Genomic DNA, 23,921 nt, shown 5'->3' with positions numbered 1-23,921 from the left:
CAGTTTTTGTCTGCTGTTGCAGTACCATTTTTGGCCACCGGTCTTACATCGTATTGCTCACGGCGTGTCGTGGCGGCTCGCTCGGCGTCACGTGAGACCGCAGTAACGTGACTTTTCCAAACGGGAAGTGGGAGTCAAAATCACCCAAGTTCAAATCCGGTACGACGTCTACTTCGACCCGGTCCGCGTTTGCCGGTGGGGACGCCGACATTTATGACAAAAGTGATTCGCAATTGAGAGAGAAGAAACCGGTGAGCTGTTTTTTATTTTATGTATATTATTATTTTATGAAGAGGAAACAGGAAGTACTCTGCTTCGTCTATGAATACATGTGGCAAAGAACGTCAACATCATTCACGTAAACACTGATAAAATAGAAATATTTCATTCAAATCATGCGTGAATGTTCTGTTTATTAAGATTGTTTTATAAAGTAACATTCTACTTTTAATTGGTACAGCGTGACAGAACAAAAATGGACTCAGTTGCGTTATGAGTCATGTCGGGGGACTCCAGATTTATTTCTGTTCATAATACAAATTTATTTTCTTCATAGTTTCTGTTTAAAGTTATTTTACACATATTTTGAACGCTGGAGAACAAAAATCAGAAAATCACTGCACACGAATAAAGCAGTGATCCACCATTGCCACAACTTCAACTTTCCTGTGATTTTTGAACTTTGTTCTCAACAATATTGACTACTAATATTGACTGAAATCCATCCGAGAGCTAAAACTACCACAAAATCGGTAATAAGGTTAATTGAAATTTCTGATCCGTAAAAGCAACTAGTTATCAAGGAGAATCTTCAATGTAACAATTGTTATAAAACAACCTAAAAGATCATCTTGCTTGAATTTCCATGTAATAATTTAGATGCACAAAATCAAATTTAGGTCAGTAATATTTTAGACTTGTTGCATGAATGGAATCTTTTCATCATTACACTAAGAGGAAGTGCATACTTCCCCATTAATTATCCTAGTTTCCCCTGAGCTGCTTTTCATTTGCAAATGATATTTAAAAAAACATGTCAGAAGACTACTTCCACATTGTACTCGAAAAGACTTATTTAAACAGACTACTAGTACTTTTTACTTTTTCGGTAATGCTAGCCCATATACAGTATTAACAGGGTGTGTGTTGTGGTAGGTTGTTAAAAAAATGGCAATAGCCACCAAAGACTTTGTACAATAACAAAGTATTTGTACTTGGTGATACTGCTCAAATAACATAGCAATCAATGTGTACCTCAAAACTTTCCTGTACCCTCACTTTTTTGGACGCAAACGGAATACGTGACTGTATTTTTTTGGTGTGACGCAGGCAGCCATGGGTGCCATGTTCCGCAGCGAGGAGGTTTGTCTGGTTCAGCTCTTCCTGCAGTCCGGGTCGGCGTACAACTGCGTCAGCGAATTGGGGGAGCTCGGCCTGGTGGAGTTCAGAGATGTGAGTAAAACTAAATACTACACTGGAAAGACACCAAAAGTCTTGCAGCTAGCCTCGTGAACTCTCGCGCACTGTAATGATTTTATTCAATTTTCCTTCCACCAGTCACAGATCTCTCGGTTAATTTCAGTCTAAAACTATGCAAGCTGTTTCCATGTCTGTCTTTGCTATACAGTCTACTGTGTCTTTTAGTCATGGGCATTATTTTCTTCTTCCCTTCTGATCAAATGAGTAACTTCTTCTTATTCCCTTTTAGCTAAATCCAAATGTGAACGCCTTCCAGAGGAAATTTGTTGGGGAGGTGAGACGATGTGAGGAACTTGAGAAGACCTTTTGTAAGTAGTTCCTGATTCAGGCCTCTCCTATGACAAGTATTGAATACTAGAACATCAGTGGTCTGTGAAATGAGCAATTTGCATACTTAAATCATTTGAGGGACCATCTTGGACCATCATGAAGGTCATTTGTTATTTGTTCCTTAAAATGTTTCCAGTTCAGCTAACGTACCTGTAAATTTTGCCATCTAGCATTCCTCGAGCAGGAGATCAATCGCTCCATGTCCCCTCCTTTGAATGGCCCTCTTCCCCCTCCATGCCCAACACCTTCGGCCCCTCAGCCACGCGAGCTCCTCTCCATTGAGGAGGAGAGCGAGAGGCTGGCCAGCGAGCTCCGAGAGGTGCGTGCTAAACTTTTTCCCTTGACGCCAACGGGACAAAAAAATCGTGTTTCTGACCAGGTGTCCAGGAACAGAGACAGTCTTCGTGCTCAGCTGACCCAGCTGTGCCAGTACAGGGGGGTTCTGACCAGAACGCACTCTCTGACGGCCTCGCCGGTGAGGAAAATTTCACCTTTTAACAAATTTCAGGTGTTGCTAAGTAATTGTCATTTCTTTTCGGATTCCTACTAGGCGCCACCGCCGATCCTGGAAAGCCAAGGTCTGTTTGACAACCACCGTGATGTCCATCTAAGGTAAGCTTATCTTAATTTTGCAAAGCAGGCATTCCTAAATGGGGAGGAGCTGAGACAGTTCCTGTCCCATCTCTACCAAAGATGCGTATAATTGTGGCACATGTTTGATGTGTCCAAGATCAATGTGTCACTTAATGAGCAGCTTTTAGAGCTAGTTTGGGTTAGGTAAGACTGTGGTCTACACAAAAGAAGTTGTTGTTGTTGTCAGAAAGCTTGAAGCGCTCATTACAAGAAGCATATATGTGTATTCAAACATAAATAAATAAAAATATTGATGATAGAAAATAAACTTAAGGTTTTTTGCCTTCAGTTTTGTGGCAGGAGTGGTCCACCCTTGGAAGGCTCCCTCATTCGAGCGGCTGCTTTGGCGAGCATGCCGTGGTTACATTATTGTGGATTTTAGAGAAATGGAGGATCGTTTGGAGCACCCGGACACGGTAGGAACTGCCATCAAAGGAAATGGAGTCATGCGGAACTCATTGAGTCAATCGCTTTTATCTGCAGGGAGAAATGGTTCAGTGGACGGTTTTCCTTATTTCGTACTGGGGCGATCAGATAGGACAGAAAGTCAAGAAGATTTGTGACTGGTGGGTATGCTTTGATCGCTATGTGGATTTTGCGCGTGGCTTGTTGCTAACTTTTAAGTTTCTCCATGCGGCAGTTTTCGAACACAGACGTTTGTGTATCCTGAAAACACGGCCGAAAGAGAGGAGATTCTTCAGGGACTTCAAGGCAGAATTGAAGACATCAAATCAGTACGTGTCAGGACTTTTCAATCCATCTCAAAGTCCAGTACTTTCCTGAACGCGATTGATTGGACTTTATTGACCCACCACCTGTAGTCTTGTTCTTTGTCAAATAAACTGTCTCTCTTTTTTGAAGGTTTTGTCTCAGACTGAGGCCTTCTTGCAGCAGCTGCTCATGCGGGCGGTGGCCGTGCTGCCCCAATGGAAAGTCCGCGTCCAGAAATGCAAGGCGGTCCAAATGGTCTTGAACCTCTGCAGCCCCTCCGTCACGGACAAGTGCCTGATTGCCGAAGCGTGGTGTCCCGTCGCCAAGCTACCCGAGCTGCAGAGCGCCCTGAGAGAAGGAGGGGTGAGACGCCTGCCCAAACCGCCGAGTCCTCGGCCCCCCGTCCGAGCTCAACGACGTCGCTCGCTTTGGTCCTCAGAGAAAAAGTGGCAGCGGCGTGGACTCCTTCTACAACCGCTTGCCGTCATCGACTACGCCGCCTACCCTGTTCCCGCTCAACTCTTTCACCGCCGGTTTCCAGAACATCGTAGACGCCTACGGGGTGGCCAGTTACCGGGAGGTCAATCCGGGTAAGTGGCCACGAGTCAATTTCAAAAGTTGCCCAATCACGCTCTCGTATTTCATCTTTCTCATGTCGCCGCAGCCTTGTACACCATCATTACATTCCCCTTCCTGTTTGCGGTCATGTTTGGGGACGTGGGTCATGGTATCTTGATGGCCCTGGCCGGCCTCTGGATGGTTCTCGAGGAAAAGGACCCCAAACTGAGAAGCAACAACAATGAGGTAGAGCTTTTAAGATTGGCTTGATATTTTTATGCTGTGAACCTAAATGAAAGAAATGAAAAAACTTCCAACTACGCCACAGATCAACACTAACTAACTAACTAAGCTGTCAGGCTCTTTAACAAAACAAATGGCTGAGTGTTAAGACCTACCGTATGCATGCATGTACATCTTAGTGTATGTATTTATATGTGCTTATATATATATGTATGTGTATGTACACGTATGTGTATATGTATATATATATATTTCAGCAACACGCTTATTTATTCATGTATTTATTAACTTATTACCTATCTATTTATGTCTAAAATCCCTTTCCTATTTCTGCATCCTCACCCTCTTGCTACTGTGACAACAAAATTTCACGAATACGGGATGAATAAAGTTATAAAGTTATCCAATAACTTGACGTGAAAATGAGGGATCACAGTGTACTGGTCAAATAACGCCCCCAAATGGATTGCGCCCTGGGTGGCGCCCACATTGCCCACCGCAAAAACCGGCCCTACGTCTTTTCTGTTTCAGATCTGGAAGATGATGTTTGGCGGTCGCTATCTGATCCTGTTGATGGGGCTCTTCTCCATCTACACGGGAGCCATCTACAACGAGTGCTTCAGCCGGGGACTCAACACGTTCAACTCAGGGTGGCGCGTCGGCCCAATGTTTGAAAAAAACATTTGGAAGTGAGGCCCTATTCATTCGGGCTTGGAAGTTTTTTTTTGTCTTGGCGTTGTTAACATCTGACACATTATTCCGCAGCTCGTCGGTCCTGGCGGGGAACAAGTTTTTGTCTTTGGATCCGGTCGTGCCCGGCGTCTTCACCACTCCTTACCCGTTTGGCATCGACCCGGTAATTTGTCTTGACTCCAGGCTGTTTTTTCCTCAGGCGCTGGATGGTCATTTTCCATTGTGTCCCGCTCAGATTTGGGGCTTGTCCAATAACAAGCTGACCTTCCTCAATTCATACAAGATGAAGATGTCCGTTATCATCGGCGTCATCCACATGACTTTCGGAGTGTGTTTGTCATTCTTCAACTACGTGTAAGTCATCGTCATGTTTGCGTCCAGGAAGTTTTGGCCTGAATTTGTATCATGTCACGGATTGGCTCCTCCCCCTAGGCACTTGGGCAAGTTGAGCAGCGTGTTCCTCGTGCTGATCCCGGAGCTCTTCTTCATGTTGGGCCTGTTCGGATACCTGGTGTTTATGGTGGTCTTCAAGTGGATCGCCTACACTCCCGCCCAGTCCCAAATGGCTCCCAGTATACTCATCCATTTTATCGACATGTTCCTCTTCACAGAAAATCCCGACAACCCACCTCTCTATACGGGACAGGTGTGTGGGCTTGATTTCTACTAAATTATACAAATATTTCTAAAATTGTACCGCTTGTCGTCATGTCGTGTATGAAAAAAGAAAGTGTTTGCGGTCTAAAATGGCATCTAGCATCCTCAAATGTTGGCATGCTGCAAGGTACTCGTCCTTGAAGATATCCTTGCTGATTTGTGCAGGGTATTGTACAGAAAGTACTGGTGGTGCTGGCACTATGCTCCGTTCCCGTCCTCCTGCTCGGAAAACCGACCTTTGAATACGTCACACACAAGGGGAGAAGGCGGCAGCTGGTGAGCACGTCCGCTTGGACACCTCCGACGTTTCTAGCCTGGTCCATTTTAGCGAGAGATTTGCCATTTTGCCGCAGCATCTCCAAGAAGACAGACGACCGCTGGTAGCCGACGAAGGCTCCATCAACACCCGGGAGTTGGACCGAGACTCAGCTGAGCCGGAGGTGAGTCCAATGTTCCAAATACAGTGGTACCTCGACATACGATCTTAATCCGTTCCGGGACTGAGATCGTATGTCGAGCTTTTCGTAACTCGAGCGAACGTTTCCCAATGAAATGAATTAAAAACAAATTAATTCGTTCCAACCCTCTGAAAAAAACACCAAAAACAGGATATTGGATTGGAAAAAATTTGAGCGGACTTTCGTAACGGGACAAACTAATTTATATGAACTTGGATTAATATATACAGACACACTCAAACATACGTTTCATGTAACTTTACACAAAACTGAATTCTAATTATTATTATTTTTTTTTTTACCTTCGTTCTGGGCGGGTTAGCTGTTTGCCACGCCTCCACCCTCGCGTTCATGGGCTGTTTGCTGTTGTATTCCCTTCAAAATATTCCGAAAATGATGCACACAAATGTCCTCACAATAGGATAACCCACGACCACTTGCCAACGAGAAGTAATCTTGAATGAGCGATCGCGGGAGCTAACAGGCTAAGGAAGGAATAACAGCCTACCCACGTATTGATTGTGGGTAATGAAGTTTTATTCTGAGATAGGGTGCGCTACAATGATGAACAGCCTCTCATGTCATGGCCACCTGGCTTTCTCGCATCTCGAAATTTTGATCGTATCTCGGGCGAATTATTCGATCAAAAATTTCATCGTACCTCGAGCATGTCATAGGTAGAGCTGATCGTAGGTCGAGGTACCACTGCACGTGGAATGGAACTTTTATTTATTTGTTTTGGAGCCGCTCTTTTCGGTTATTGACGGACAATGCGTTTGGACGGAAGGAGCGATTCTCTCCGTTATTTTCACCCTTTTTGAGACATTGTCAACCGCTAGCAAAACATTCTTTGTCGTCGCACATGTAGGAGTTTGACGCCGCTGACGTCTTCATGCATCAGGCCATCCACACCATTGAGTACTGCCTGGGCTGCATCTCCAACACCGCCTCCTACCTCCGACTTTGGGCTCTCAGTCTGGCGCACGCACGTTAGTAGCGCGCCGACTCCCTCTGAAAAACGTTTTCCTTCCGTTCTATCGTGCCTTTTGTCTGGAGACGACTGAGGCTGTTTTTTCCACAGAGCTGTCGGAGGTGCTGTGGGTCATGGTGATTCGCGTGGCCCTGCGTTGGCAAGGCTACGTGGGCTCCGCCGTTCTCTTTGCCGTCTTCGCCTTCTTCGCCGGGTTGACCGTCTCCATCCTGCTGGTTATGGAGGGACTCTCAGCTTTCTTGCACGCACTCCGTCTACACTGGTAAATCGTTTTCTCAAGGAGTAAGAAAAAGATTTCATATTTACAATTATTTATTTTTTTTCCGTCTAGGGTGGAGTTCCAGAACAAGTTCTACAGTGGTTCAGGCTACAAGCTGCACCCTTTCTCTTTCACATCTCTCATTAATGCATCGACAGCCATATGATCATCAAACAGGGCTAATAATTGACTGAAATTGCTAAATCTTTAAATGAGTTCTTGCACTGCAGTAAAATAACACGCTGTTCTCCGGGGAGCCGGCCTATGTAATGGTTTAATTGCACAATGAACATGACTGTTATGGCACCCTTAGGATGATAGCCAAAAAACAGGTGCGTTCTATAAAAAAAATGCTACGTACTTCCTTTTATTCATAGTGTCATATGAATTAATTCTAAAACTTATTGTTAAAGCGTAAATATGTATCATTTTCACTGTGGCATTTAAGATCTTAACATTTAAAAGGGTTATTTAGCAAGGGTGTACTATATTGAACGGTATTCAGACTGGTGGGTTAAATTGACTAAATATTGCCCACAATGATTTTTTTCCTTCTAATTCTTCATGGCTAAGACACCGGCGTGTTTAAACAATTTGAAACATTAAAAATGTTAGCAACCGTTCTGCCTAGTGCCTTAACATAATGTCAAGTATTAAGTTTTTGGGACCACATTACCATGTTGATACAGTATTGTGAACCACTTTTGGAATTGTTTTGATTCCTTTTTTTGCACTGTAAGAGTGATCATATTTTGACTGAAATTAAATATAGTTTTCTTGTGTTCTTGTTTGTTTCACTTGAGTACTCCTTCATAAAAGTAAAAAAAAAGCAGCTGTACCTTAAAACTAAAAGTGCAGTTATGTCTTAAAAATAAAAGGCACTCATTGGATACTAGTATGTACATGTTATATGTACTATATTTCAAATTCTGCATTTAACACTGGAAATAACATTTGACAATAAATAAAATACTAACGATATGCAAAACCAAAAAAAGAAAATTAAAATATCTCAAGTAAAAAATCAATAACATTGAACCCATCAAAGTGGCTTTGGATCGGCACTGTATTGACAAGAAATATAGTTCCATAACAAAAGACAGGTTTCACCTTAGAAAATTTACATTAGGATATACATTTTTTTAAAGAATTAGAATAAGGTTAGAAAGAAATATAAGTACACCGAGTCGAAAAAATGTTATGAATTTAAAGCGGAACTTTTGTATGCCTCATTTGTTTCTTTCCGGTCCGTTTTAAAGTGACGTTCACAAAATAGCGTCTGTTGGCTGAATGTCAAAGATGGCGTCGTAGGGGCAACAAACATATACTGCGTTGAGTGTTTTCAGTAGAAAATAATGTTTTGTCATGTAATGTTTTTTTTTGTATAGTCTTTGTGAATTGTATATTATTTGATTGATGGTAAGCCGTAGTTGTTTTAAGTGAATTTCCGGGGCAAATGGCGTTGAAGCACATAAGAGGCGGCGTTCGTCTGCTTTTCGCTCAAATTAGGCCACGTGTTGTGGCCACCAACCAACCAGGTAAACACTATTTTTCTAGTTTAAACGTCGAATATAAAACGAGTCAAGTTTGGCTGCCACTGACGGCGCTGGACGTTTGTCGCCGCTAACTCCCAGTTAAAATGAGTTGGACGTCTAGCGCTGTCAGTGACCCTGAACTTTTCCAGCCAGTATACCCACTTAATATTAATTTGACGTCTATGGTTGTCAGTGAGTTGAAACTTTTTTGTAGCCTATAACCAGAGTTCATTTTAATTTGACTATTACCTTATATTGACTGATATTATTAGCATGCAATAGTGATTCCACTTAGTTCCTTTTGGGGGGGGGGAGCAGCTCGTCATGCGACTCAGTCGTCTCCCGCAACGGAACCCCAGACGGTCGAAAATGAGTCTGTCAACCCGACCTTTAAGAACCGAAACCCACGGAATCTGGAACGGATGGCCCTGGCTATAAAGGACCGCGGCTGGAAGACGACGTGGCCACACCGCCAGTTCTACCACAGGTTTGTTGTGGAAATCCCCAACCCCCCCCAAGGTTGGGCCAAATAAACAGTTTTTTGTTTGCCGGCGTCCAGGTTGATGTTTTCCCGCAGCCAACAACACGTGACGGCCGAGGTGTTCTCATGCTCTTCCTCAGTCGACCCGGTTCTCTCTTGCTCCACCAAAGAGTGGGCGCTAAAGAAAGAGCTGCCCTCCACCAACTGCGTGGCGGCGTGCCAGGCCGTCGGCGCCGTCTTGGCGGAGCGATGCAAGCGGGCCGGCATCACCAGGATGGTTTACAGGGAGATTCCCTGGACCTTTCGCTCGGACGGCGTAAGTGCGGCGAGGCTCCGGCCGGCCCAAATTTCCACATGCAAGCTTTTCACGTATGGCAACGTTTGTATTGTTCAGGTTCAGTCGTTCCGAACGGCGATGAAAGATGGCGGAATCATCCTCAGTGAACCCAGAAGGAAATACATTGATAGACCTTGATATTCTGCCTCAGTCCTCCTTTGTCCTGTTGAAAAAAATCGCATTCTCAAAACAGACTGTGCGAATAAACTATTACTAAATTAATATGGTAATATCTCTTTTATTGCGGTTCATAGGTTCCAAGAACTGCTGCCAAAGGTAGGGATAGTTTTTTTATGGTGTCTAATTAATATTACAGTAATCCCTCGATTATCACGACTTCACTACTTTGCGATTTTTTTTCCTGCTATTAATTATTATTTTTTATAGGGGTGACACTACTTGGCAATTTTTCGATTATCGTGGCCCTGTCTGGTCTACATTATCCGCGATATTCAAGGGATTATTGTATTTGGATTTTTAAAACCCATGTGTACTATTTTTTAACTCCCAAAAGTTATACACTGCCCTCCAGTGGCCAATGAAATGTGTGAATAAACTATTACTAAATTAATATGGTAATATCTCGTTTATTGCGGTTCATAGGTTCCAAGAACTGCTGCCAAAGGTAGGGATAGTTTTTTTTATTGCGTCTATTTAATATTACAGTAATCCCTCGATTATCACGACTTTACTACTTTGCGATTAATTACTATTACTTTTTTATAGGGGTGACACTACTTGGCAATTTTTCGATTATCGTGGCCATGTCTGGTCTACATTATCCACGATAGTCGAGGGATTATTGTATTTGGACTTTTAAAGCCCCACTTGTACTATTTTTTTAACTCCCAAAAGTTATACACTGCCCTGTAGTTGCCAATGAAATACTCCCCAATTGTATTTTTGTTCCTACATTATAAACTAAGCGGATCCAAGGGAGGGATTTTTGACGGGTAGCAAAATCTGACTCGAGACAAACCCATTTCAGGCGTCCATCACCGTCAATGGGGACGGAAGACTCCAAGCCGATTGTTCGTTTCTTCATTTATTTTCAAGTGAGTCACACATAGGAGTAAAAACAGCAGAAGCGAACAGTGTTTACAACAATATTGATCGTAATACAGCGTAACGTTGGCTCGTGCTGCGCTTGATAAATAAGGTGCATTTGGGTTTAAAAACAAAGCTCCATCCACACGAAGACATCTGGAATAATAAAGTCAAGAAATAAATGCGCGGATACCTGATTGACGATTTCTTACAGCAGTTATCGATCCACGCCACAACAGTCCGAGCACGTTTAAACCGTTTTTCAGGACAATATTCTCTGCTAAGAAGGCACAGCTGTATTACCGTAAAATATACGAAACCAAGTTGATTTTCAATCATTTCTATGCATTGGCACATTGGAATACAGACTTTGCGCCATAAAATGTCCCGACTTTGGAAAGTACAAGTTAAAAAGTGGAAATTTATCATGTGAAATTGCCGTCAAATTGGCAAAAATTGCATAGTTGACACGGTGGAGTGTTGAAATGTGACGTTTTCACAATAAGAGACTCATCAATTCAAATGGCACAAGATGAGGATGCAAATATTGAAAGAAATTAACTCATCCTTGAAGTCTCGTTCTTTCAGGTTGTTGTTTTTCCCCCAAAAAGAAGCTCATTTGTCTTCAAGGCGGCCCACGGCGTCTTGCAGACTCCGCGGTTCGGGGGACACGTCCACACAAGCGCTCTGATGAGTCAAACCTTTCCGGCCATGGCTCCGCCTCCGTTGTCGCGGCGATCGCCGTGGACTGCCGGGAATCTGCGAAAATGATGGAAAATTCCTCTTTACCAACAGGAATTATATTGCAGGTGTCCAGAGGTCCGGAAATTTTAACTTAAGTCCAATTTGAACAAAATGAAGAGTTCTACACCAATCAGGTGGATGAATCCACTTATATGACCTACCTGACCTTTGTCCACATCATCTAGTTCACTAATGGACTGCATGAGGGAAAACAGGTTCATCCGTCCACTGCGACAGACACTTGGCGGCTTTTGATGAAAATTGGAAAAAAAAATGCATCACATCAAATTATGAGTTTGAGGATACAATTTTGAGTGTGTGTGTTTTCGGTTTACAGAGATGAGGACGGGTGGTGCGTCATCCTCGGTTCGCTGCTCGGGATTGGCCGGTGAAAACACCTGAGGAGAGACGGGATCCTTTGCACGGAAACAAAAAGGAGGACTTGGAAATCACGGCACAAAGTTGACTTGACTTTTGAATTCTCGAACATGGGTTTGACGCTTGCAACTCAGAGCGACGACGGAGCGAAATGGCACTTTGGACCGAGAAGTCATTCACGCCAGCACCATTGAGTCAAGGTAGTTCAAAATTAATTTTACCTCTCCCAGAAACTCTTCTTCTTCTTCTTCATCGTCTTCATCGTCGTCGCTCTCTACGCTGCAGTCTTCCTCGTCGAGGCCTTCGTCCTCCTCTTCCTCTTCTTCCTCTTCATCTTCCTCCTCCTCATCCTCTCCACCTGCCCTGTCTCCGTCACCTTTGCACTCAGATTTCTGCCTTTGGTCTTTGGACTTTCGTCTCCAGAGTAAACTGTGACGTTGCCGGCTAGTAAGATAAAAAAAAAGAAATACTTTTTTGGTTTGGCAATTTAAAAGACAATTTTTCAATTATTATTTCCATATTTCAATTTCAAACGGTCACAAGTTTAAAAAAAAAAAAATTCATCGCCTCGCTCACTCGTGCCGGCTTTCCCATTTGAAATGAATGTTTATGATCCTCCATGGCAGCCAATGATCAAAATAGGAAATAATCAAAAATAGAGTGAAATAGATATTCAAAATGCAAAAAAAAAAGCAGATTGAAATCCCGACCAATTAAAAAGCGCAAGCCCGTTTTGAAACAAGACCAACCTGGCGTTGAGAATTCCGTCGTAGGTCTGCAGCTGCCTCGCGAAGCTGTCATTGGGTTTGACCACGGCGCGCCGATCCCGCACGTACGACCACGCCACCTCCAGCGGCCAGCGCTGCTGCTTCATGGCGTAGGCGATCACGGTGGAGGAGGAGCGGGACACGCCCATCTTACAGTGCACCAAGACCGCTTGCCCGCTCTTCCTATTAGTTTCGGGAAGACACACAGGCCAAGCTCTTGGACGGGAAGCCAACGCATTGGCGGCGTGGTGTGGCCCGGCCCGGCCCGGCGCAGACCTGGCGGCGTTGATGAACTTGTACGTGTCGGTCCAGTGGGGGAGCAGGTCAGTGGAATCCACGTCGTACACCCGAATGTTCATGTAGGTGAAGGATTCCGGGAAGAAGTTGTCGATCTCCCTGGTCACGTTGAGGATGTAGCCCACGCTAAAAAGAAGACAAACCCCTCCCCTCGGTAATGAGGCCAAATGGCGGACGGCGGCGCTTGAACTGACTTGTTCTTCTGCAGCTCCTCCAAGTTGGCCGCGTTCCACTCGGATCCCTGAAAGCAGACCCCCCAGTTTCGAACCCGACGCCTTTCAAAAGCGACGGCATTCTCACCAAGTAAAGATAGTCAAAAATCTTGGAGGGTTTATCCATCTGAGCCATGGTGACCAGGATCTCGTTATCCACGTACTCCTTGTAGGGTCTCGCGTCGAAGCCGATTCGGCTCTTCAGGGCCACGTGGACCTAGCACAAGGGTTTATGGTAACACCTCGCCATTGTTCGGATCGCTCTCTCTTTGTTCCATCCCACCATCTTGGATGTCAGGTTATCCAGGTCTTCGGTCCTCATGATATCCCTCAGGTGCTCCTTGATCAGCCTCTCTCGGGAGATTCTTTCTGCCGTGCTGCCAAAAAAAACACGGAAGCGTTTGAAGACATGACGAGAAAAAGAAGGGGAAAAAAAACAGACAACGGACGGACAGGTACTTTTGACTGTCGCTGTCCTTCCTGACCGACTCCAAGTCGTCCATGGCCTCCCACTCGTTGAGGCAGAAGCGGTCAGACTGGATGTAGTGAAGGTAGTGCTGGGCCCAGTCCAGTCCGCAGCCGGGTATGATGGCGCCTCTGACGGCCCGTTCGCAGCAGCCGTGCAAGGACTGAAGTACGGACCTTTGGAACAACAAAGTTGAAGGATGCACATCCAATCTGGTCTAGAACTGGAATTTTTGCGCCCGAGAACTCACCACATGGTCTGCATGGAAACCGGCTTGAAAATTCTAGTTTCCTCTGCCGACGTGACGCTGAATCCGCTGAGAAAGACACATTTTTAAACCGTGAGAACGAAACAAACGTGGGATTCATCTTTCTAGTTTTAACAACTCGCCCTAGGTACATTGCAAGGGTGAAAAATACAGGCAAGAAGAGCCGCCCGAATCAACGTCAGCTAGCAGTTTTGCTGTTGTTTACGTGACAAACGGGAAACCGAGTGGGTTGAAACAATGAAACTACGTTCCAAAGTGAATTGAATAGTACCCAAAATACAGTGTAGATGAATACGTTCGTTTTTGTTTTTGAGATTTACCCATTTGAAAATGTCGGCCCCTATAAAGATAGCAAAACATGGGTTCTTACCCATCTCCATCCAGGTAAACTTGTGTGTCGCTCCAAACGGGCAGAACCAGGCCAATGGTGCACTCATCACTGGAAACAAGCAGGGTTGTCAAAGTTTAAGGCTTTGCTTTCGTCGGCCACGACCATCCACCCGACGGGCCAGGTCTGGCCCTCGGGTTTGGCACCTAGGAGCCGCATGTTTGGTGATTGTGGAGTACGCACACCTGTCCTGTTGGGGGAAATCCATGCCGAGCAGGATGGTCTCATCTTTGTTAGCCAGGGTGGAGACCACGATGAGGTAGCGGACTCGGACCGTGCTGACCGACTCCAACTGCACTGCCTGCGTGGAAAGAGGACGAAGAGTTATCTCAACAAACCTTGTGACCAAATTACATGACGTTTCGAATGTGAGCACGTGTTGGAGTGACTTCAGCGTCGCCCTCGACGGGACAATCGTTCTATTGTGAAGGCGGCTTTGTTGCCAAAAGCAACATTTCTAAGGAATCTTCAATAATCCGGGTTTGAACGGGAGCCCTCACCAACTTGATGCTATCTTCTGGTCGAAGTAGCTCAACCATGGCGTGAATGTGTTTGTGGCGCTTGTCCTGGGCGCCGTCTTCCACTTTCGGAGGAGACGTTTCCTCATCCTGCTCCTCTTTTTGGGCCTCTTCCAGAAGGAGCACCGCCCCCTTCACCAGGGCAAAGCTCTCCCTGAGGACCACCAAGATTGTTCAGAACGTGACACAAGTTCAAGTTGTGACAATGACATGATTTCAAGATACCTTTTCTGAAATCTCCCTCTTCTTTGGGTTGTCTCATCCTTAACACATCAAATAAATCACATGAAAATGTGTTAAAGCTAGTACACAACTGTGTCTATTTTGTCATATTTAATATCCCTGAACAAAGTCCTGCTTAAACCGCGATATCGTCATAAGAGACCCCCCCGTGCAACACGTTTTATTTGTAGAGTTCATTGTTCGCCATATGTATCTTTTTAATCTCTCTCAGCAACAACAACTTTCTTAGGCTGCCCGGAGCGGTGACAGTTGCTCGAAAAGTGATACATTGATCTTGGACACTTTCAGCGTTAATGCATATAATCAACCTAGATTTAGAGTGCTAACGTAGGGTTTAAACCCATGTTCTGATTTTAAACTATCTAACTTAAAAATGTGAAAGTTTGTGTTAGAAATATGAAATCATTCTAGTTTTTTTTACAGGTATTAAATAAATGTTTAAACATTTTTCTATTTCTCCCCAGAGAAGTTGAATTCCACGGACCTCCAACATCTAATCCAGGTAACATAAAAATAAGCAAATAATGCCATTAAGATCTTATCTTTACAATTTCACCTAATATGAATTCAATGTCATATTACTCCCCCAAAAACTTCAATTTTTTAATATCGCAACATTAATCACATTATATCGCAAACACTCAATAATCACCAGCAGTTTTTTCCACGATCATTCAATTTCTAATATATCATTTTTTTCCCCAAGATAAACTATAATTTCTGCTCCAAACTATGAGAAAAAAAAAACATATAATGTAAACTAGTGCTTTAAATGCAAGTGATATGAAAAGACCATTTTTATAGACTGTGTTATGAATATCTAGGAAAAACAGTGTCCTATCTTTTTATTTTTGGAGCAAAATGTGGCGCAAGACTGATAACTGTGCTGACGAGAGCTTGAAATGAGGAGACAGACTGAGATAGCGTCCAAGAAGCGAAGGATGGATCAAAAGTTTAGCATAACTGCAAAAAAAAAACTAAAAAACGAGAGGAATGTCAAACTAAACCTATTGAAAGGGGCTTTGGTAAAAGACGACGTGGCACTGCCACATTACCTGTTACACAACTGACAAGTCCAGACAGAATCAAGGAGAAGAAAAGAAAAAAAACATTGAACTACAATGATGAATGCTTGGAGAAGGAAAAAGAAAGAGAAGAGAACACAAGTTAAAATAGCAGCATGATAAGCATTGTTGATGAAATATGTAGTCACACATTTGCAGATCGTTTCACAAAGAATGGAAGTCAATGGATAAGCTCGTCTCAAACGAAAGCTGATGGCGCGGTGAGAAATTTAGACAGACAGGAAGTGACACTATTGCACCATTCCTGCAGTCGTGAATATGATAAGCTGGCGATGAGGCGCATTCCGGACCGGGAGGACATTTTGGCTCTAATTTTACTCTTGAACAATAAGACTTTGCTTATCGGATTTTAAATGGAATAAACTAGCAAAGGATTGATTGAAGATTTACAATACTTGGCTTAATCGCAGTAACGGGGTTGCAAATAAAAAATAAAATAAAAATTATGCATATATATACATTTCATAAAAATATGGAAAAAAAAAAAAGACATTTCATAATGTGAGGTTGAAAATTCATTTGAAATTTGGTTTATTAAAACAAATGTTCCCGCAGTTATAGAAAACATGAAAAATATATTACAAAAAAAATTAAAATCTCATTAAAACGGTTTTATATGAGATTTCCTCATTCGAAGACAAATATTGTTTTCATCTCAGGATATTTACATCAAATTGGAACGGTGCGACATCAAATGTCCTCCAATTCTGGAATAACTCGGGATTTCGCAAAATACTAGTGGAATATTTTAAACCTATTCAATGCTATGAGAATAAAGTATGATTATTGCATTGTTTGCAGACTGGCGGGGACTCACTGTGATGCTAATGGAGGGGATCCTGTGGAGAGTCAACAGGGCCATTTGCACGCTGCAAGTATCTCCACACTCGATTTCCCGTGGAAATGCCGCGGCTGGCTGGCAAGTTCAGACAAGTTCTGCAGGTTCCTCGGCCACCGGAACAATCTTTTCTATGGAAAGATACAGATAGCCATGTATCCTTTCAATAAAACTTGAATGAATAGCGTATTGTTGCACTAGAAACCGCACCTGAGTATAAGTCATAGTAATTTTTTATTTCCCCTGTCCATCAAGGACAGTGGTCTCAAACTTGCGGCGCAGGGCCCAATTAGGGCCCACGGCACATTATTTTATGACCCCTAATTGTAGTACAAATTAAAGTACGGCCCACATTTGGTGGAAAAAAATGAATAATTAAATATCTATATAGATATCATTTTAAATAAAAAGAATGAATACAATTTTAGGAAAAATCGTGTAAATAGTCATGAACGAAAAATATTTTTTAAACTAATGCAACTTTTTTAAAAAGCCATAAGTCATAAAAATATATACATTTCAAAGCATAATAAAATTCATGAATAAAACCAAAATTTAATTTGAAAATAATAAAATAGCTGTCCTAGAAATAGTTTATACCTTCGTCATTACTATCATCCCATCAAAATTTCTGATTCTTATTAATATATATTTTAATAGTAAATAATGCACTTAACATCTTTTTCTACATTTTTGAAACATGTCCTCTCAAAGTCATCACCAATAATTGTTTTTCATGTTTAAAACTATATAATATGCATATTTTAAAAGAATGAGAAGCAACATTTATTTGTTTTTTCCCCGATTTACTGGTTCCAAACAGTGCAATCCTTGCTTATGTTAGCCTGTTGCAGCTAACTCCCAGTTCAAATGTGCAGCTTTGTCAATCGAAGAAGAAAAGGGAATCAGAAAGCATCATGAAAAATACACATATCTTACATTTACGAGAATAGATCCGGGCACCTTATTCCGTCAGCGTGTAGTCGAAAAAGTGACAGCCTCAAAGAGTGGACGGACTCGAACGCTGTCAGTATTCGCTCTCGCTACGCCAGCGGTGGAGTTTTGCGTAAAATCACCCACCTAAACTACAATAGAGAATCCCCATAATTTACGTAGAAATCGACGCTGCAGTAAAAATACGGACATAATTTTATGCAATTTAATGACGGCCAGTTTTATAAATATTGAATAAATTTATTTTTAAACATAGTCCCCGCTATGCGAGTGCTTCAAGTAACTTTAACGTCTTTAAATTAATGACTTTTAATATTTTACGTACGTGATGTTTACTTCCGGGTAGCAGTTCGCACACTTGCCTGTCTGGGAGGCGTTGTAGTGGAAGGTTAGTCATTAACTAGCCAAATTAGCACTAAATACAGAACTCGTAGCATCTTTGTCCTGAAAAAGATTTAATTTAATTTTCTTTGTGTAGGATGAAAGCAGTTAAGACACTTATGAAGGTTTTGGTGACGAAACAACTCCCACCCGAGGGGATGAAGATTCTCACTGCTTCTGAAGTGTATGCATGCTTTTTAACCACTTTTTAATGCATAAACATATTATATACCATATTTCAGAGCTACTTTGTGCAGGGTATGTACCCAATAGCGGATCACTGAATTTTAGAAAAAAAGACCTTTCTGGTCACGTGCCCCAAACAGTCCACTAGACTCCCTTAACTTCAGAAATGGATGGAAGCACCATTATTGTATTGTTTTTTTTTATTCAAAGGTGCGAAGTTTGTCTGTGGGACACTGAGGGACCTCGGTCGGAGTTTCTGAAGGGTCTCCAGGGGGCCCACGGTCTCCTGTGTCTGCTGTCAGAAAAAATCGATGCTGAGGTTCTTGATGCTGCAGGTACTACTTTGTATTTAGATAAAACTTGCAATAAATCCTATTTGAAAATATATATTAAAATTGATCCCAAACAACATGTTTCTGATCACAGGCCCCAACCTGAAAGTGATCAGCACCTTTTCCGTGGGATACGACCACTTGGCTATTGATGAAATCAAGAAACGGTCAGAAACAAAGTCGAAAAGTGTTGCCTGTCCGCTTTCTGGCGGAATACTAATCTTCTATTACGTTCATTTTCAACAGCGGCATACGCGTGGGCTACACTCCTGATGTTTTAACCGACGCCACGGCTGAACTGACCGTTGCTCTTCTCCTGGCTACCGCCCGCCGACTCCCCGAGGCGGTGGACGAAGTCAAAAAGTACGTCTTAAAAAGTCATACAATAATCCCTCGAATATTGCGGTTAATGTAGACCAGACATGGCCGCGATAAACAAAAAAACGCAAAGTAGGATCACCCCCATTATTACTACCACAATACACTTGTTTTCACGCCTATAAAGAAATACAAGTTCACAAATCCAATTACCAAAACGTGTATACTTATTAAATATCAAATATTTCAAAATAATGTATCTATATGAAAAATTAAATATGAAAGTAGTTCCTCTCCGTTTGAGATAAATCCCAAAAAAGGCTCACGGGAGTTTTAGTCCAAGTCCTTTGTCTTGTGATGTGAATGTCAATCTCAAATCTTTGTCTCAGCGGGGGCTGGAAATCTTGGAGACCACTCTGGATGTGTGGATATGGTCTTTCGGGAAGCACGGTGGGAGTCATCGGACTGGGACGCATCGGTAAAGCCTCGTTTTCCTTCCTTGGCTTATCTTCTGAATTGCAGGATGGGAAGCCATCCATGTTTTGATCGGGAGAGATGCTTAGACGGTTAACCACACCATCGTTTACGTTCAGGGACGGCCATCGCTCGCCGCCTTATGCCGTTTGGAGTCGAGCGGGTGCTCTACTCTGGGAGAAACGTCAAAGCTGACGCTAAGGAGTTCAATGGAGAGCTGGGTAAGGAAACAAGGCTCAAGCTGAAAAGGCGATAGCGGGTGGATAATAAAGACGCTTATTTGCGTTTTGTTCGTCGACAGTTCCTCTGGACACTCTAGCGACGGAGAGTGACTTTGTTGTAGTGTCCTGCGCTCTCACCCCAGAGACCCAAGGCCTTTGTAATAAGAGCTTTTTCAGCAAGATGAAGAACACTGCTATCTTCATCAACTCAAGCAGGTAGATCTTTTAAGACCACTTATGGCCCACGGGCCTTATGTTTGACACCTGTCTATATATATATATATATATATATATATATATATAAATAAATATATAGTTGAATGCCTTAAGTAGACTTTAAGAGATTTGTGGTCATTATTAAAGCTTGTCCATCATGTTTTATAGACGTTTGCCATTTGTCTCTTAAGGGGCGCCGTAGTGAACCAGGAGGATTTGTACGAGGCTTTGAGCAGCGGACAAATTGCCGCAGCTGGCCTGGATGTAACAACACCTGAGCCTCTTCCGACAGACCACCCGCTCCTGACCCTCAAAAACTGTGGTGAGTGTTAAAATAGGACTTAGAGACGTGCTTCCTTTTTGGATCAATTCTTCTTATGGTCCCGCCGGCTTTTTCCCGCAGTGGTTTTGCCGCACCTCGGCAGCGCCACCTACTCCACAAGAGGCGTCATGGCTTCCTTGGCAGCCCGAAACCTACTAGCCGGGTTAGAGGGCATGCCGATGCCCAAAGAACTAACTTTATGAAATTCTTCCTTGGTGACCGGCGCATTAAAAAAATATTAATCAATATTAAACCATTTTCTAATACTTTTAAAATAGTTTCCTTTTTCAATAGCCAATTCTTGCAAATTAAAACACAAACCAACTAAATACTCACGTTTTGGCTTTAGCTAACATGTCTACGCTAATTGAAACAACTGATAAAAATGTACATGTCATTAAAAAGGAAGGGAGCGCAGTCATTTCAAAATAATGGAACATCCAAAATGGAAAACTTGATTAGAAGCTGACGTCATGTTTCAAAATGAATCGGCCTAGTAACTTAAAATGGCGAGGCAAAAGTAAACTCATCATTTAATTTTTTTTACATGTAAATTGCAAAAAAAACTATCACATTTAATATTTTCCATATAAATTGCAACAACAAAAACAAACAAAAACTGTCTCAATTGTATTAATTTTTTTCCATGTAAATTGCTGAAAAAAAAATGATATTTCCCCCCGTAGTTTTGATACAAAATGGATACTTAGTCGTTTGGTAAAGACTGGCAAGTAAATTAGACCTGTCGGTGATAAAATCATATTTTCACAACATTTATGTGGGTTCAGCGGGTAAACTTTTCATGGCAAAACCTGCCATGGAGTCAATTGAGAGTCTTTGGAGGAATTCTCTTCCAGTTCAAGCATGTGTAGTTTTTGGCGTGCGTATACATGTGGGATGACTGACTGAAGCATTTGCCACACTTGAGGCAAGAATACGGTTTTTCCCCCGTGTGCACACGGATGTGCTTCTTACAGTCCGTCAAGTTGGCGAATCTCTTTTTGCAGATTTCGCAGGCGTATTTTTTGTCCCCCTCCACCAGGAGCACGTTAACCGCGGCCGCTGCTTTCTTGCACTTGGACAACACGTGCTTGGGAGCTCTGGTCAGCGGCGCCGCCTCGCTCCTCGCCGGGGCCTCCTCGGACCCCGGCGTGCTTTTGGGCGCGATGCGGCGGAAGGCGGTCCCGTTGGGGGACTTGGTGGTCTGCAGCCCGCCGAATACGGCGAGGCAGCTGGGCGTGGGCTGAAAGAGGAGCGTGTCGCTCAAATCGGGGATCTGGGCGGGGACCAGTTGTCGCGAGGGGAGCGAGCTTACTGGGAAAACCAGAGCGGAATCGGACCCTCGAGCCGAGGAAGCGCCCATGAAGTCTTGACACGTCGGCACCATTTCCGGATTCTCTTCTTCTCTTGGATTGATGGCGTCTGTACTCTGGTCCTCGCGCACATCTCCGTCCTCGATCTGGGATGGGAAAGTGGCGAGGGGTGCCGGGTGAATGCCGACTTCGCCATCCGAACAGCTTGGTTTTTCAGCGTTTACTTCGTCCTCTGGGGAAGACCACGGCGAACGCTCGGGGGACGTCGCGGTTTCCTTTTTTATGGTCACCGTCTCTGGTTTAGGCTCTTCTTCGTCTTTGACTAAAGTTTCCAACCGGGTCTCCTCCGACTCGGTCGTTCTGGCGTCGTATTTCTCCTCCCAGATGGTCGCCGTGACATGAGTCGGAGAAAGCGCCGCTCCCGTTTCCTCCTCGCGTTGGGAGGAATCGTACCCCAGTTGGCTGGCCTCCACGCCGTACTCCCGGAGTAGCTCCGCCGACGCCGTCTGGGACGGAGGCTTCTGCGCTGACCTCCAGCCTTCGGGCGCCGTGGCGGGGAAATTTTTTCGGGACAAGTGGACCTTGCAGGCCTTGACCACGGAATTGAGGTGGAGGTGCGACGCGGCCAGCAGCACGTCCATCGCGTTTGAGGTCCCGAGCGACAGAGAGGACGTGTAAATCATGTCCAGCAGCGTGGAGAAGGCCTCTGGGGTCACCACCTCCGGGTCCAGCACCAGCGCGTCGGGCCGCCCGACTTTTCCTGCTCGAGCGGCGCCATCGGCGACGTCGTCGGAGCCGAGGAGAGCCTTGAAATGGGAGCTACATGCCGCCAAGATGGAGCGGTGAGCGTGGAATTCACGGCCCCCGACCTCCACCACGCAGTCACATAGTTGCGCGTGGAGACGCTGCAGGTTGAGCTGCTGGAAAATGTCCTGGAAGTGAGCCGGGAAGTCCATTTTACACTTTAGCTCCTCACGTCAACTGGATAATGTGGACCTTCATTTAAAGCAGGAAGAAGAAGCAGAATAGGTCCTTCATTAACTTGGAGTTCCCATCATTTCCTCCTGGAAGTGTGGTCTGTGTAAAGAAAAATATCATTGACAATGTTTAATGATCTTTTTAGTCTCAGACTTAAAATAAATGTAAATTGATCGTCACAAATACAATGATGTAAGAGATCGGTGGCTAAGAATGCAATGTTTTTCATGCGTCTGATAGGTTAACACTTATGCTAGCATCTCCGAGAATGATATTGACATGATCATAACAATGAGAACGATATCTAATATCCTGTCTTATTGTATCCGAGTAAGTCCAAACTGACCTATTGGTTACTTCTTGCGTGGAGGTTCATTGTCTGCATCCGAGGATGAAAAAGATGCCCTTAGTGGAAAGGAGGACAATCTGAATCACAACCTTAAACGGAAAAATTCAAACACTTCCGCCTTGAATATCATATTTAAAAGCAAGATGTTTGATTGCCTCTGCGAGCCATTGTTAGATTCTGCTCACAAGTTTTACTCCGAATGCCCATTTTGTCACAAGCAGGAAAAACACGAGACGCTCCAAAATAGTAACATCGTAATGCCGTCAACAAGTCCTCTGACGCAAGATGGCCGCCAGTTGCTTACTTGTACTGCCTGCAGATTCTCGTGTTATACTGTGTATATGTGATATCCAGGACCATTTTCGAACCGGAAAGTTGATGGGGACGCACACCAGCGGTGAAAGGACTTTTCATATTGCTTTCCATTGATTTAAATCCGTCTAAAGAACTGAGCTGGCATCTCCAAAATCTTGGAATCTCCATCATCCTGCCTGCCTGTCATAGAAGATGACGGACACGGCCGAAAGCGCCCGCAAGAAACAGTGGATTTCCAAAGTATGGCAACATTTCAGAAAAGCCAGATGTGTTTAAATATCAGTTTAATCCAACATCACTTAATACCAATGGAAATTCATACGACATGTTGAAAAAGGGCACAGCTTTTGAACGGAAAATCCAAGTCACTAAAGAACACATTTGAAAATGTCAAGCGGGCGATGAAGATGAAGCAGACACTGGATGTCCTCCACTCGTCCGCCATGTTGCATGGGGCACCTTTGACGTAGGTCAGACATCCTCGGGATGGAAAGGGGAGCCACCTCTCATATACTGTCCAGCTGCTTTAATACATATGGAGCTGAAAATCAAATATTTTTGTCAAATTAGCAACGTAAAATTGAATTAAGACTTGTTCAGTGTTTAGCAGCATCCCAATGTCATTGTTATGTACTCACTGGCTCTTAGGAGAGCAACGTAAATCAGAAAGTTTCGTAAAGACGAGACGACATCTTGTCGCATTTTCTTCTTCATTTCTTCTGGGTCCATTTTAGGCCCGAGTCCTTCTAATTTAAACATGATCGGTGAGGGTTAAAACGACGTTGTCTTTTGGTCTGATTTTAGTTTTTCGGCATGGACGAAGCACGCTGACGCGGAAATGCCTACCGGAAGTAATTGAAATCAAATACGGTGTTTCCGGGGGACAAATTGAACTGGTTATGATTTAAAAACATAAACAAACACTCAACAAGACCACGGAGTTAGG

The 23,921-nt window shown here is 43.6% G+C and overlaps 6 protein-coding genes across 12 annotated transcripts; 3 read left to right on the top strand and 3 right to left on the bottom strand.

The window, feature by feature from the left end:
* The first annotated feature begins 72 nt into the window (after positions 1-72).
* Positions 73-7,794, top strand: LOC144081994 (V-type proton ATPase 116 kDa subunit a 3-like). The gene is made up of 21 exons (XM_077608671.1): positions 73-251; positions 1,330-1,452; positions 1,709-1,787; positions 1,980-2,128; positions 2,189-2,284; positions 2,360-2,421; positions 2,732-2,858; positions 2,926-3,008; positions 3,083-3,176; positions 3,304-3,516; positions 3,593-3,743; positions 3,818-3,957; positions 4,486-4,643; positions 4,720-4,810; positions 4,883-5,001; positions 5,080-5,293; positions 5,470-5,580; positions 5,658-5,744; positions 6,631-6,751; positions 6,844-7,015; positions 7,085-7,794. The coding sequence occupies exons 2-21, from the start codon at positions 1,336-1,338 to the stop codon at positions 7,176-7,178; spliced, it is 2,478 nt and encodes an 825-aa protein (XP_077464797.1). The 5' UTR covers positions 73-251; positions 1,330-1,335; the 3' UTR covers positions 7,179-7,794.
* Positions 7,795-8,262: 468 nt separating this feature from the next.
* Positions 8,263-9,587, top strand: mrpl18 (mitochondrial ribosomal protein L18). Of its 2 annotated transcripts, none has more exons than XM_077608681.1 (4): positions 8,263-8,550; positions 8,866-9,034; positions 9,107-9,344; positions 9,423-9,587. In XM_077608681.1, exons 1-4 carry the CDS (start codon positions 8,469-8,471, stop codon positions 9,501-9,503), a joined length of 570 nt encoding a protein of 189 aa, XP_077464807.1. In that variant the 5' UTR covers positions 8,263-8,468; the 3' UTR covers positions 9,504-9,587. The 2 variants fall into 2 exon arrangements, with proteins under 2 accessions (XP_077464807.1, XP_077464806.1); XM_077608680.1 differs by having other exon boundaries at positions 8,863-9,034.
* On the top strand, positions 9,507-20,258 carry grhpra (glyoxylate reductase/hydroxypyruvate reductase a). Of its 2 annotated transcripts, XM_077608678.1 has the most exons (14): positions 9,507-9,641; positions 9,969-9,990; positions 10,354-11,734; positions 15,158-15,195; positions 16,580-16,649; positions 18,049-18,135; positions 18,348-18,472; positions 18,564-18,636; positions 18,716-18,832; positions 19,177-19,265; positions 19,381-19,482; positions 19,563-19,698; positions 19,890-20,020; positions 20,102-20,258. In XM_077608678.1, exons 5-14 carry the CDS (start codon positions 16,600-16,602, stop codon positions 20,221-20,223), a joined length of 1,032 nt encoding a protein of 343 aa, XP_077464804.1. In that variant the 5' UTR covers positions 9,507-9,641; positions 9,969-9,990; positions 10,354-11,734; positions 15,158-15,195; positions 16,580-16,599; the 3' UTR covers positions 20,224-20,258. The 2 variants fall into 2 exon arrangements, with proteins under 2 accessions (XP_077464804.1, XP_077464805.1); XM_077608679.1 differs by lacking the exons at positions 9,507-9,641; positions 9,969-9,990; positions 10,354-11,734; positions 15,158-15,195; positions 16,580-16,649 and adding an exon at positions 17,317-17,958.
* Positions 10,395-17,712, bottom strand: LOC144081995 (protein phosphatase Slingshot homolog 3). 5 transcript variants are annotated; one of them, XM_077608672.1, is made up of 17 exons: positions 17,556-17,712; positions 16,596-16,747; positions 14,676-14,713; positions 14,433-14,604; positions 14,118-14,233; positions 13,915-13,983; positions 13,527-13,592; positions 13,270-13,452; positions 13,094-13,187; positions 12,899-13,027; positions 12,793-12,839; positions 12,578-12,724; positions 12,284-12,484; positions 11,756-11,978; positions 11,492-11,572; positions 11,318-11,404; positions 10,395-11,171 (listed from the first exon to the last, which is right to left on the bottom strand). In XM_077608672.1, exons 2-17 carry the CDS (start codon positions 16,638-16,640, stop codon positions 11,028-11,030), a joined length of 1,842 nt encoding a protein of 613 aa, XP_077464798.1. In that variant the 5' UTR covers positions 16,641-16,747; positions 17,556-17,712; the 3' UTR covers positions 10,395-11,027. The 5 variants fall into 5 exon arrangements, with proteins under 5 accessions (XP_077464798.1, XP_077464801.1, XP_077464799.1 ...); XM_077608675.1 differs by having other exon boundaries at positions 11,492-11,554; positions 17,556-17,701; XM_077608673.1 differs by having other exon boundaries at positions 16,596-16,742; positions 17,556-17,695.
* A 441-nt stretch (positions 20,259-20,699) lies between the features above and the next one.
* On the bottom strand, positions 20,700-22,944 carry LOC144082630 (zinc finger and BTB domain-containing protein 5-like). The gene is made up of 2 exons (XM_077609904.1): positions 22,658-22,944; positions 20,700-22,410 (listed from the first exon to the last, which is right to left on the bottom strand). Exon 2 carries the CDS (start codon positions 22,287-22,289, stop codon positions 20,844-20,846), a length of 1,446 nt encoding a protein of 481 aa, XP_077466030.1. The 5' UTR covers positions 22,290-22,410; positions 22,658-22,944; the 3' UTR covers positions 20,700-20,843.
* Positions 22,945-23,242: 298 nt separating this feature from the next.
* On the bottom strand, positions 23,243-23,904 carry tomm5 (translocase of outer mitochondrial membrane 5 homolog (yeast)). Its single transcript, XM_077610465.1, has 2 exons — positions 23,614-23,904; positions 23,243-23,516 (listed from the first exon to the last, which is right to left on the bottom strand). The coding sequence occupies exons 1-2, from the start codon at positions 23,732-23,734 to the stop codon at positions 23,482-23,484; spliced, it is 156 nt and encodes a 51-aa protein (XP_077466591.1). The 5' UTR covers positions 23,735-23,904; the 3' UTR covers positions 23,243-23,481.
* Between the last annotated feature and the right edge of the window lie 17 nt (positions 23,905-23,921).

This window comes from Stigmatopora argus, chromosome 9 (assembly GCF_051989625.1).
Source record: "Stigmatopora argus isolate UIUO_Sarg chromosome 9, RoL_Sarg_1.0, whole genome shotgun sequence".
Classification (NCBI taxonomy): domain Eukaryota; kingdom Metazoa; phylum Chordata; class Actinopteri; order Syngnathiformes; family Syngnathidae; genus Stigmatopora; species Stigmatopora argus.
The sequence above is the reverse complement of the archived record's forward strand: the minus strand, read 5'-3'. Positions and strand labels throughout refer to the sequence as shown.